The following is an 11,969-nucleotide window of genomic DNA, read 5'->3' as shown; positions in this document are numbered from 1 at the left end:
ATCAAGAGGACACTAAAAAAAAAAGGACTGATGATACCAAGAGAAATGAAAAGAATAATTTTTTTAATGTATTTTGCAAACGAAAATTAGCCCAAAATTTATAGAAATTGAGGCAACACTAGTCCGAGCGGCAAATCATTTGCAAAACAAAAAATTAAATACATGCAAAATGATGAAAAATATCTAACAATTTCTTTTTATTTCATTATTTCATATTATTATTTCTAAAGATTGGATTATTTCAAATATGTCTACTTTCCTAATTGCATTACACTAGGCAATAGGCACATAAAGAAGCTAAGGATTTGAACACGTTTCTACTTTACTTACACTTGATAAATTTGAATAAACAAAATATTTATATATTTATGTGGGTCGTGTTAGGCGTATCTCAACGTGCTTGACCAAGAGTATATATAGCCTCGCAAGGCCAATTCAAAACCAAGTCGGTCTAATTTTCGTCTCTAGCAAACTAAGTTAAAGCATCCTTAGTGATTTGATCTTGGAAATAAAGTAATATCTTTCATTGTACAAAAGGCAGCAATTTAAAGAGGAAGGATTTGAATACATCATGTGAGTGATTATGAAGAAAAACAGAATCGTCCCATCTTTTTACAGTCCAAAATAGCATTGAAAAACTGGAAAAAGAAAGAGATTAATAAAGCTTGTGTCTCCTAGCTATATCCATCTCCACCTAAGAAGAAATGCATATATTGAAGATTAAATTTAAATAAATAAATAAATGTGTAACCTCTCTCTATATGATTTGAAATTACTATAACTTACCAATGGTGATCCCGTCTAGTGCGACTTTTATACGTCCGATTTCCACCATAAGGGTAATCCGACTCTGCCCTTTTCGCGTTTTGGAAAGCACAGCAGCCGATGCAGTAGATTCCAATTAGGACAACAACCATAACAATGTTAAGGACTGAGATTTTGTGCCAATTTCTTCGTATATCTTCGAGAACTCCGGCCTTGCATGAATCGCACTCGTAGCACAGAATGTTCGGATCGTTATTCCACCTGTAGCAGTCAGATTCTTGTGCCACCATTGTCGATGTATAGTTGCATGAAGTTGGCGGCTTGCAGCAACCTGACTGTTAGTTAAAGTGAATGAAGAATCAAAAATGGTTGATTCGATAATCATTTATTCATTGGGACGATTACAGAAGTTACGCGTTTTTTATATATAACACGATCAAACATTTGCTCATTTGTTCAACGAATATCTAGAATTCGAATCTCAAAATATGTGATTTTTAACGTAATAATCAAATCATGGAAGGGAGCACAATTGTTATCCTAACCTCGTTTGATTTTCGATAAAATTGATACCTAAACTAGAAGACGTGTTAATCTTAAATTAGGTTAAGCTTAGAAAAGTCAGACTCATTTTCAAGTAAATTTTTATTTCTATATATTTAAGTAAATTATTTTTTATTTATAAATAAAAGAATTACTTATTTTAACAGGAAATTTTTTTTTTTTCCCAAAAGAAGTACTTGCTTTTTCTAATTTTAACCAACAAACAAAAGTTTTTAGATTAACTTAAATATTTACTTAAACAGACAAGAAAAACATTAAACTTCATTCAGTCATCAGAAGCATATTTTGAAGAGTCGTGTACCTTTTATTTTTGGATTAACAATCAAACTAGAATGTTTTGATTCTTGTCTTTAAAAGCTTACACCGTTAATTAAAGCAGAAACAAACTTGTAAGTAAGATTATTGGGATAGGAATAAACTTATCGACACATCCATTTATGTGTTTGATAGATTCATTTCTTCATCAAAAGCTTAATTTATTATCCTAAAAGTTTAAACAACTAAAAAATGTAACATATATATTACCTGAATTGGAGACAAGTCTTTGGTCAAATAATCGTAGGGCGTCCACGAAACAACCTTAGCACAAGTCTTCGAACCCAAAATACAACTCCTGACAGTCATCCAATAATGAGGATTCTCAATTCTTTTCCTCAACCATGGAGAATAATTATCAAGATGGTACTCTCTGTAAACCCTACCGGCCACCACGGCGCCGCCACTACGGCTCGTTACAACGAAACCAAACACAGTTAAGGCCATTAAAGTCCCTATAAGCAGCAACATGATGACCAGATACACCCGAAGTACCCTTGCAACATGAAAACAAGCCCCAATAAATCCCGCAAGTGATATTATGAGTATTATGAATCCCACAACCAAAAGTGGTGTCTTAAGGAAACTTTCGCATGTTGTACTGCTTTTTGCCATCCTTAAACCAGCGACTATGATTGGGATCGAGGCTAATAGAGTGAAAAGGTTTAAGAAACCTATCACTCTGTTACTTAATCTATACATCTGTCTCTATAGAACTCTGTGTGTGTGTGTGTGTGTGTGTGTGTGAGAAAGAGATAGTGATCAGAGAGATAGAGAGGATTTGTGTTTCCTGTTCTTCTTCTTCTTCTTCTTGATTCTGCTTTATCTTTACGTGGAATGGCCATTTAAGTACTTCTTTTTCGTGTTTTTTTTTTTTTTAAATATATCTGTGATATCACTTTTGCATGGTTGCTTTTTAGGTATTCAAAAACTTATCGGTATCCACATTCGACAATTATTACTAATTAAAGGCACTTCTTAGACACTAAGGAAACTTTATGTACAACTTAGGTTGCAAGTAATAAATGTAATACAGTTCGACGAAACAAGAAAAGATATGCGAAGACGCTATTTTTTCAAAAAAAAATAAAAGGTAGGGATTTAGTGTGGTAACTTTAATTCAATCCATTATGCAATTTTATTTTAATTTTTTTTAAAAAGTTATATAACAAATCAAATAATATATATTCTGGTGAAAACACGATTTTAAAGTTGGGCAACTTAGGCCTAACATTAGAACACGTTGGCCAACTTTGGTGATTTCAAGGCTGCAAGCTCTCCTCTATGAGGAGATACCCATGATATATTTAGTTGCTTAAAATTAATTTAATAATGAAGAAAGAAAAGTCGCAAGAGAAGTTATCAAACATCAAAAGTTAGAAAGAGAATTAGAGTGAAATGAAAAAATTCTAGATCTAATGGTGGAAGATAAAATGTCTTTATTAACTTTTCAATCATACATTTCATCAATTTGTATCAAAATATACTAAAAATTTTATTTAAAACTTTGTCAAACAATAGTTAAATTTCACTATTAGCTTTGTGAACAAGGATTGTACAAGGCATTTGGCTTTGAAGAGTGTTCTTGCTTGGGTTTTACAAAATTGAAAAAGAAGCTAGCAGAACAGAGTACCAAATTATTATTATTAAAAGAAGGCAAATTAGGTGTGTGTTTTTAAAAGCATAGTTAGACACAAAATGGGTTATTTTAACATTTCTGTCTTAATCCCTGTTTGATCCCCATTAAATTAAATTACATTACATTCCATTTTTTTCCTCCTACTTTCAACCACACAATCTTTCATAAAATAATATTACACGTAAATAAAAAACTTTTCATTCTTTTTCAACCACTCATTTTTCTAAAAAATATTATTCCCCCCATTTTCATTTTCAGGTAATGGGCATCAAACAGATCTATTCTTTTCATTGGCTTTGTTAAGTCTGATTCTCTCCTCGGCTCCATTTTCAATTTTTTTAAAAATAAAAAATAGTTATATCAACAAGAGTGCAATGAGATCACTTGTGAGTAATTAAAAATTCGTTTGGCATGATTTTTGAAAAGTCAAAAGTTACTTCTAAAACTAAAAAACTGCTTTTGAACATGTTGAGATAAATTTTAGAAAGTGTTTTGCCTGATACTTTCTCATGAATCTCCTATACAATAAGCAGAAATAAAAGTAGAAGTCTTATTAAACGGGTTCTAAATATGCATTGTGTAATTAAAATTTTGTTCTTTGAAATTAGGGACAAACAAGTAAATTCAACAAGGTTACGCTGCCAGGGAGGGTTGACACCCTTCTTGATAGCACACTCACAATAAGGGAGCACTTTTTGGCATTTTTTAATCACGCGAGTCTCACGCTCATGCGAGTGTATGTTAATCAAAATGTCAAACATTTTCTGGCAAATGAGCTTTATTCAAGTAAATTAATGCCAAATGATAATTATGGAGGATGTCTCCAATGAATACAAATTTATTGTAAGAAAGTTTTTACATGATAGATTTATGTAAATAATGAATTTGATCCAAATGTTAATAATAGAAGACATAATTAGTATGAGATATAAAATCTTTCAGCTATCTTCTCTTTACAATCTTCTTCTATCAGAACAAGCGTAAAAGCTTTCGAGGCACTTATGGAGACGATCTGAGACGAAAAATTATTATTCCCTTCTTTTCAACAACAGATGGAATTTCCTAAAACCTTTAACTGTTTGCTTTGAAGTAGTTGATCAAATCAAGGTTCACCTTGGCATTGGCTCGTTCTTCAGAAAGTGTCCGAAAAGAATAAAAGCTTGTCGAGGGCGATGAAGTGGTACCTCGTGCCCCGCTCCAGTAACAGTAACGAGAGTCAATCCCTTGTATACTTGGCTCCATCCACCAACCTACATATATAAGAAAGAACTATAAGAGAAACTAATGATCAATAAAGACCACCAATCTACGAAGGAAAACTTTTTAAAAGAGCCCAACAAATCCTTATTCCCAATAAATTTGATAGCTAATTTATGTTTTCGAAGATGAGAAGGAAAAGAGAAGAAAATGGTTCAGATACATGGAGCATAGTATTCACTCTAAACAATTCTTGTTCTTTAGATTTTGGCGTGTCATCAGAGATGGCATTGTGGCAATAATACTGATCATGAGTATCCTCGTTAAAATTGGAAAAATGCCAAGATTTGTTGACATATGAGGAACATAAAAATAAGAATTGACAGAAACAGAGAAAAAAAAATGGTCATCCAATGCCATTAGCGAATTAATGTTCATACCACTAACCTTTTTATTGTCATACCATGGGTACCATTTAGTAACTGTCGGAAGCTTCAAAGCATCAATTGAATATCGAGTTGCCGTCACAGGAACCACTGCATCGGTATCCCCACTGCAAATAACCAAAGGTGAGACAGACAGTATTTAAAACTTCCACACATGGAAAAGATAATAGTTTCCTCAAACATTACAACAAAAAATTGCGGAGATAATTTCACTCAACTCATTTTTGGCTTCTCAAGTTGTACCAATAATACGAATCACAGACAAGTTTGTCATGTGTCGTATAAAAAGTCTGGACAGACCAAATATTGTCCTCGAAAAGTAAAATGAATATGCAAATTCAAAGGACCGACTGAAAATGAGAAAAGGATCTCTCCAAAGTGACAACAATTTGATGAACTCACTTGCAGTTGAACCTAACTTAAGGGCTAGCCCCATCCACCCTTTCATCGTTATGCTAAAACTCCAAGTCTTCGAGTATCTAATAACAATGCTGAAATAATTTAAAAGTTTATGATCAGAAGAATTTCTTGATAAGAATACATTATTAACTCAAATCAAATTGTTATCAGTTCAATCCTCAAGTTCTTTTCTATCGTGGTATAGAGCTGGTAGAGGCTTCTCGTTTTTCTTTAGAAAAAGTCCATAGGCCAAACCCGTCAATGTAAAACCAGTTAAGATTGAGAAGTCTGCTTTTATGTCTCAATTTCTCAATTGATGGAAGACGTGCTAATAGAAACTAGTTCCCTTTTTATTCTATAAAATACCACAAAATAAACTTGTCTGGTTACCAGAAATTCGTATCTTCACCAAAATCCTCAATCCCTCAAATAGATTGCCCGCAGTATTAACAGAGATAAAATAACAACACGGATGGAGAAAGGTGTAAAGATTCAAGGAAAATAAACAAGGGGTTCATACCTAAATACCCAAATCCTGACACCAGCAGCTATAAGTTCTTGATAAATTGGAAGCATGGATAGAGGAGAATCTGCCCAGTAGTTGCCAACAATATCGCTGCAAATTGAAGAATTCACGTAAAAAATTGTTGCCTACCACTTATCCAACGTATGTTTGACTAAGCTTAAAAAAAGCTATTTCACAAGTAAACTTGTATGTAAATAATTTTTAAAAATAAATAAACTTTTTATTGGTCAAAGTAGAAATAACTTATGTTGAGCGAAATCCCAAACTTAATGTCAAAATATGTAACGTCTTTTAATTATTAAAAAAAAAAAAACTAATTTATCTGAACATGTTTGAAAATAAAAAAAAAAATACTTGAAAGCAAGTTTAAATAAATTTTAAGCTCAATCAAACATACTAAAAGCATAACAGAGACTTCCCAGCTCTGATTCTCACCTGCATGATTTCCATGGATAAGGAATCTTTGTTACGTTGGCATGTAAAGCCTTTTGAACCTCAGGGAGATTAAAGTAAACTTGAGAGTACCTTTCAGTGCATGGGTCGTATGCTCGGGACATCCATGGCTACATATGAAACCAGAATTGTAAGTTTAGCTAAAACAATACCATATGTTACAATTTTTTATAAGCATTCAAGCAGTAATCAAACTTCTAAAATAAGCAGAAATTAAGAAGAGCCCTGTTATGCGAAATGTTGACTGTAGTCTAGCTCAAAATTTACTACGTAGTACAGAATTTCAAGATAAAATTATGGAAGAATAAAAGAAAGGAAGGAAGAAGGTGTGTTCTGATTGATATGTGTGGTAGAGTCTAGTTCTGCATCAATGATCAAATGCAAACAATATAAATATAACAGGAAAAGTTGCAGATAAACCATTTTATATACTGATTGGAAAATAACAGAAAAACGCTAATGGGAAGATAACATACGTTGAGTGACAAAGATGTTAAAGACTTGCTGAAAGTCTATAACATGGTTTGAGAAACAAAGTTTACATTTTATGCTACAATCACTTATAAGGTAACTTGTGTTTGTAATGCGAACAAAACTTGACTTCACTGCAAATTTAATGACTGAAGGCATGTGTCTAGCTAGTTCAGTATTTTTTTCTTTCAAAAAAGAGAAAAAATTACTTACATAATGACCCCTTAATCTGCGCTTAAGTGAAGATGTATCATTGCAAGGGAGTGTGTAAATACTGTAGAGGTCAATGTTCCCCTGCTCCTGTTCTGCAAGAGCAAGAGCCTTAACACATTCACTTGAAGGATGTGTAGCAGATCCAAAGTCACAAGTTATCCGCAGAACTTTGTAAGTAGAATCTGAAATTAAGCCATGAGTCCACCAATACTCAAATGTGCCAACATAATCATGGTAATCATCAGTAACAGCATTCCCGACCTAATAGACGAAAACGAGAGAGAAGAATGAACCAAGGCTTTGCAAAACGAACTTTATAATAGTTAAATAAACGATAATCAGATCACGAGAGTTTCTTGCATACTACCATGAATCTTTTGAAATTAATTATTGGATTTTGAGTTCCCTTGTTTCTTTCGAATATGATTTGGGATAGCTGAGGAACATAATGTCCTGAAAGAATCAATTAATAAAAAGCAAGATAAGCTTGTCGTCTCATTGTAATATTAAATACTTCACGTTTAAAGCTTAAATAAATGAATGGGGTATACATTACACACCGGCATAACTTTCTCCCGCAATGTAAAATTCTCTATGTTTGTATTGAGGAAACCTTTCAAACCAATTCAGAAGAAAGCTGTATGCATCTTCAGCTACACACAACACCCAAATTCAAATTATTCAGTGTTCAGTTTAAGAAAAAATGATATATCAAAAAGTTATATTTTATGGCTTTATATACGCAAGTCATGTAGGAGTGGAAAACATAATAAACAGGATTTTAGCTTACTTTTCTTCTTTGGATTAGACCTATTTTATGGCATCATAAACATAGTGCATACTGAGTAGGACTTGAGATTATAATAAACAAGATTTTAGTTTATTTTTCCTCCCGTTCAAAGATGCCAATTTTAGAGATTGGTGGTCATTAAAAATGGAGTCTACACAATTTTATTAAGTACCCGTTCTCTGGTCACCAGCAATGTATAAATCTGATGAAGTATTTGAATACGAAAAACCAACGCCAGCCGGAGACTCCAAGAACAGCATATTCGCCACTGAAAAAACATTCCAGTATTTTAAGAAAAACTACCAATTTGAAACCATAAACTCGTCATTATTACGACATAAATTCGAGAAAATAAGTGAAATTGCTTCATACATTTGTTCCAGGAGTAAGGATTGAGGTAAAGAGTCTTCCCATCGGAATTAATCCTAAAAGGCCCAATCTCTTCTGCAGCTCCATAACCTACAGAAGAGCAACCAGGCCCTCCATTGAGCCATAGAACCAGAGGCCTTGATTCAGGCACTCTATCTGTAGGTGCTTCAATTAACCAGTAAAAAAGTGCCCTTCCAGATTGCTTATTCACAGTCACATAACCCGAATACTGATTGAACCCAACATTTTCTGGCTGTCCAGGCAAAGAAATTATCCTATCTTTTTCTTGATCAACACTAGACCAAGAATAACAATTGCCCACAAAATAACAAAAGAAAAAAAGCCAAATTATACTCAAAATTGAGTAAGAAATGTGACCCATTAGTTAATTTCCCTAAAGAATTGAAAAATCTCTAGAAATAAATGAAACCCAGAAGCACAAATCCCAAAATATATCTGGGTTCTGAAGGAATTTATCTACAGATTAATGAATGATGACTGATGAGATTGGCTCATGAAGAGGTTTATAATGAATGAGCCAATCAATGAATAGAAAAACAATAAAAACATATCTGTAGGAACACGAATCCCTAATTAATTCTGAGGAAAAGTCAGCTGCTTTTAATGCCTAGACAGCTAACATCCACATGTGTTCTGTTTCATTGAAGTATAGCAAGTAAAGCAGAAAATTACCCATAAAATGAACAGTCAACAAAATACGAAACCCATTTTCAGATTATGCCAATTAACCTTTAGATTTTATTTTTGATGATATTGACATTTATGATAAATTGATAATAACACTACTAGACTATATGAGCAGTCGCTACTGGCCAAGAGTGATTAACAAATGACAACCATTAACAGATTCATTATGTAATGCTTCTTTTTATGATTTTTACTTTTTTAAACTTTCAATAATTTTGACTAACACATATGTAAACATAGCTTAAATTCTATTTTCTATCACTAGAAACTTTGAATATACCCGATTTTCACTTTCATGAAGAGAACAATTTTAAACTTCTAGACTAACGAAAAAAGTCAGATCCCAAATTCCATAATTCCCTACGAATGAAAGGAAAAAAGTTCAACAAGAATCACCTTTAACTAACTCATTCATCTCAAGATTATTGTATCTATTGAAGGTGTGAAAAGTCACTATCTTTTAATCATTTTCCATCCACCCTGTTTCTTCCTTACCAAATACGGTTGACAGATTGAATAAAAAACAACTAACAAACGCACATGGGGTTTGTTCTGAATACGAGAAGCATCGCATCACATGTATTAGTATATTCGTTACAATAGAAACTGTTGAAGAAAGACAGACAGATCAGAAAAAGGTCGAGATCTTTATTGGCCTTCATAATGTAGCAGGTGTACTAAAGTTTATTATTTGAGCAAGTAAATTTCCATATCTATATATGATTGAATGAGGGAATTTTTTTTTTTTTTTTTTTTATCGTATAACATGTTTGGCTGAATTTAAAAGAAAATTGTAGCTACCTCCAAATAAATATGTATTTCAAACATATTCGTGTGCTAAAATTTTTGATAAAAAATTTAGAGGGTTGAGTATCATCAACTGAGACTTTAATGAATTTGAAAAATTATTCTAAATTCATGTATCGCTAATTGAAGTTTTAATTATTTTTTATAAAAGTTTATTACAATATAGCTATCATGGACCAAGATTTTAATGAATTTTAATGAAATCATTTAAAATCTATGTATCCTCAATAAGTATTAAATTTATAGAGATTTCATTAATAAAGGAATTTCAAGATAATTGATGAATTTCAAACGTAAAAATACATGTAACAAACTCTTTTGAGAATTATGTTAAAATAAAAATTCAAATTCACAAAAATTATCGATACATAAATGATAAAATCCAACTTGATTGGATCAACCACAAGTTTCTTGTAAAGAATGAATCAAAGAGGGGGTAAATATCGGTATCTATTGAATTCAAGGTTCCAGTACAATTAATGGAAAAAAGAAAAGAAAAGAATGACATGACATGACAATGAAATCCTAATCTCAAAACAAAGGGAATGGAATATGGTGAAATTGGTAGATGCCATGAGCTCAACTGGAAGTCCTGGTATGAAAATTTACGAGGTGATTAACTTTTAAATTCAAAGAAACCTGATAATTAATAAAAATTGGCAATCCTGAGTTCTATTTTCCAGAAACAAAGGTTCATAAAGAAAAAACGATAGGTGTATAGCAAGTGTGGATATGGTTCCATTTTGTTCTGATTTCAAGATAATCAAACCGAACCATAAACAACAACTTTTTTTATAATGGAACCAATGATTTTTTTAAGATATGGAACCAAATCAAAATAAAACCATTTGGTTATGGTTTAATATATATAAATTAAAATCTAGGGAAAATTGCAGCCAATGTACCAAACATTTCGTTTATTATCAGACTTTGTCTAAACCTTTCATTTGTACCATTGTAGGTACTAAGCCTTTAAAAAATTCGCAGTTCAAATCCGTATTAACAATTTCCGTCAGTTTGGCCCCAAAAACTGTAAGTTAACTTCAAAAATTAAAAATATAACAATTTTGACCTCATAAAGCAAGGGTAAAATTGTAACTCTATAATTTTAATACTAAAAAAACAATTAAAAGGGGGAAAAACCCATCTCCTCCTTCATCTTCCCCAATCCTCCATCTCTGCTGACAATCGACACCACCTCCTCAGTCTTGAGGGCTCAAACGATGGAACTCAACCAAAGACTGCAATCCCTCAACGAAATCATTAATTATATCAACAGCAGCACAGCCGTCGTCGTTGCCACTGCTGCAGCGATGCCTCCAGCCACCAATTGCGTGTTCCAGGCTGAGGAGTTCCAAGGATTTTCTGATGGGTTCTTGAACAATCCATGGAATCTAATGTACATTAATCAACAACCAATCATGGTCTCAGCTGATATGTTTGATTATTAAGTTCACTAGTTTGTTCAAGGTTTAAAAAAAAAAAAAAAAAAAACCACCTGCTTCTCCTCTACCACCACCTGTGAAAACGTAAGAAGTTTCCGTCATTTGCACCGTTCTTCTGCTTACTATTGTATGGTCCAAGTAGTAATTGCTTAGATTTTGCACTTATTGGTTTTCACATTCTTCACCTCTGCGTCCCACGATTCTTCCTATGGCGTTAATCTATGTTGCTACCAGGAAAAGGAGGAGAAGGAGAAACACTGAAGTTTTGGTCATTGTTAGAAAATTGGGTAAGACCTAAGGTTTTTTTTTTTTTAATTTATAACCGGAGTATTTGAAATTGAAGATATTATACCTAGGAGGAGAAATTATAGAAATTAACAAAAAATAGGGTTTTCAATTGGGGATCTGAAATTGGGGTGAGGGGATTGGGGAAGATGAAGGAGGCGATGGTTTTTTTTTCCCTTTTTAATTGTTTTTTTAATATTAAAATTATGGAGTTACAATTTTACCCTTACTTTATGTAGTCAAAATTATTATATTTTTAATTTTTGAAGTCAACTGACAATTTTTCTGGTCAAAATGACGAAAACCGTTAATACGGACTTGAATTGCGAATTTTTTTAAGGTTTGGTACCTACAGTGGCACAAATAAAAGGTTTAGGCNAGCAATTTATAAATTTACGTTAAACATGGCGTTGCGCAGGGGTTAAATGGCGAGTGGTAATTTCTGCCCACATTTTTGAAGCCAATATACTTGGAAGTAGCGGCGGATTCAGGAAGATTGAATTGGGCTTTAGTCCTCTCCCAACCATTTCAATTTTTATGGTTAACATTTTTTCTATATAAGGTAAAAAATAATAAT

At 32.6% G+C, this 11,969-nt stretch overlaps 3 protein-coding genes across 5 annotated transcripts; 1 reads left to right on the top strand and 2 right to left on the bottom strand.

Moving 5' to 3' along the window:
• Positions 1 to 492: 492 nt before the first annotated feature.
• On the bottom strand, positions 493 to 2,469 carry LOC111405454 (tetraspanin-6-like). Its single transcript, XM_023034347.1, has 3 exons — positions 1,855 to 2,469; positions 787 to 1,100; positions 493 to 694 (listed from the first exon to the last, which is right to left on the bottom strand). Exons 1-3 carry the CDS (start codon positions 2,344 to 2,346, stop codon positions 679 to 681), a joined length of 822 nt encoding a protein of 273 aa, XP_022890115.1. The 5' UTR covers positions 2,347 to 2,469; the 3' UTR covers positions 493 to 678.
• A 1,605-nt stretch (positions 2,470 to 4,074) lies between these two features.
• LOC111405452 (serine carboxypeptidase-like 27) lies at positions 4,075 to 8,816 on the bottom strand. 3 transcript variants are annotated; one of them, XR_002704788.1, is made up of 10 exons: positions 8,151 to 8,816; positions 7,951 to 8,046; positions 7,549 to 7,641; positions 7,356 to 7,441; positions 6,989 to 7,249; positions 6,287 to 6,414; positions 5,846 to 5,941; positions 5,278 to 5,417; positions 4,928 to 5,033; positions 4,336 to 4,533 (listed from the first exon to the last, which is right to left on the bottom strand). XR_002704788.1 is itself a non-coding variant. In XM_023034346.1 (9 exons), the coding sequence occupies exons 1-9, from the start codon at positions 8,527 to 8,529 to the stop codon at positions 4,393 to 4,395; spliced, it is 1,386 nt and encodes a 461-aa protein (XP_022890114.1). In that variant the 5' UTR covers positions 8,530 to 8,807; the 3' UTR covers positions 4,075 to 4,392. The 3 variants fall into 3 exon arrangements, 1 of the variants encoding a protein (XP_022890114.1); XR_002704789.1 differs by having other exon boundaries at positions 5,329 to 5,417; positions 8,151 to 8,814; XM_023034346.1 differs by lacking the exon at positions 5,278 to 5,417 and having other exon boundaries at positions 4,075 to 4,533; positions 8,151 to 8,807.
• Positions 8,817 to 10,214: 1,398 nt separating this feature from the next.
• On the top strand, positions 10,215 to 11,113 carry LOC111406520 (bZIP transcription factor 11-like). Its single transcript, XM_023035932.1, has 3 exons — positions 10,215 to 10,257; positions 10,624 to 10,694; positions 10,796 to 11,113. The coding sequence occupies exons 1-3, from the start codon at positions 10,215 to 10,217 to the stop codon at positions 11,111 to 11,113; spliced, it is 432 nt and encodes a 143-aa protein (XP_022891700.1).
• The last annotated feature ends 856 nt before the right edge of the window (positions 11,114 to 11,969 follow it).

This window comes from Olea europaea, chromosome 12 (assembly GCF_002742605.1).
Source record: "Olea europaea var. sylvestris chromosome 12, O_europaea_v1, whole genome shotgun sequence".
Taxonomy (NCBI): domain Eukaryota; kingdom Viridiplantae; phylum Streptophyta; class Magnoliopsida; order Lamiales; family Oleaceae; genus Olea; species Olea europaea.
The sequence above is the reverse complement of the archived record's forward strand: the minus strand, read 5'-3'. Positions and strand labels throughout refer to the sequence as shown.

Coding starts and splice junctions, on each gene's coding strand:
- LOC111405454 (XM_023034347.1), bottom strand. CDS start 2,346: ATGTATAGATTAAGTAACAGAGTGATAGGTTTCTTAAACCTTTTCACT. Junction 1,101..1,854: donor AAGACTTGTCTCCAATTCAG/GTAATATATATG, acceptor TTTAACTAACAG/TCAGGTTGCTGCAAGCCGCC.
- LOC111405452 (XM_023034346.1), bottom strand. CDS start 8,529: ATGGGTCACATTTCTTACTCAATTTTGAGTATAATTTGGCTTTTTTTC. Junction 5,942..6,286: donor TATCCATGGAAATCATGCAG/GTGAGAATCAGA, acceptor TTCAATTTGCAG/CGATATTGTTGGCAACTACT. Junction 4,534..4,927: donor CATGGTATGACAATAAAAAG/GTTAGTGGTATG, acceptor TTATATATGTAG/GTTGGTGGATGGAGCCAAGT.
- LOC111406520 (XM_023035932.1), top strand. CDS start 10,215: ATGGTGAAATTGGTAGATGCCATGAGCTCAACTGGAAGTCCTG. Junction 10,258..10,623: donor GAGCTCAACTGGAAGTCCTG/GTATGAAAATTT, acceptor GTACCATTGTAG/GTACTAAGCCTTTAAAAAAT. Junction 10,695..10,795: donor TCAGTTTGGCCCCAAAAACT/GTAAGTTAACTT, acceptor AACAATTAAAAG/GGGGAAAAACCCATCTCCTC.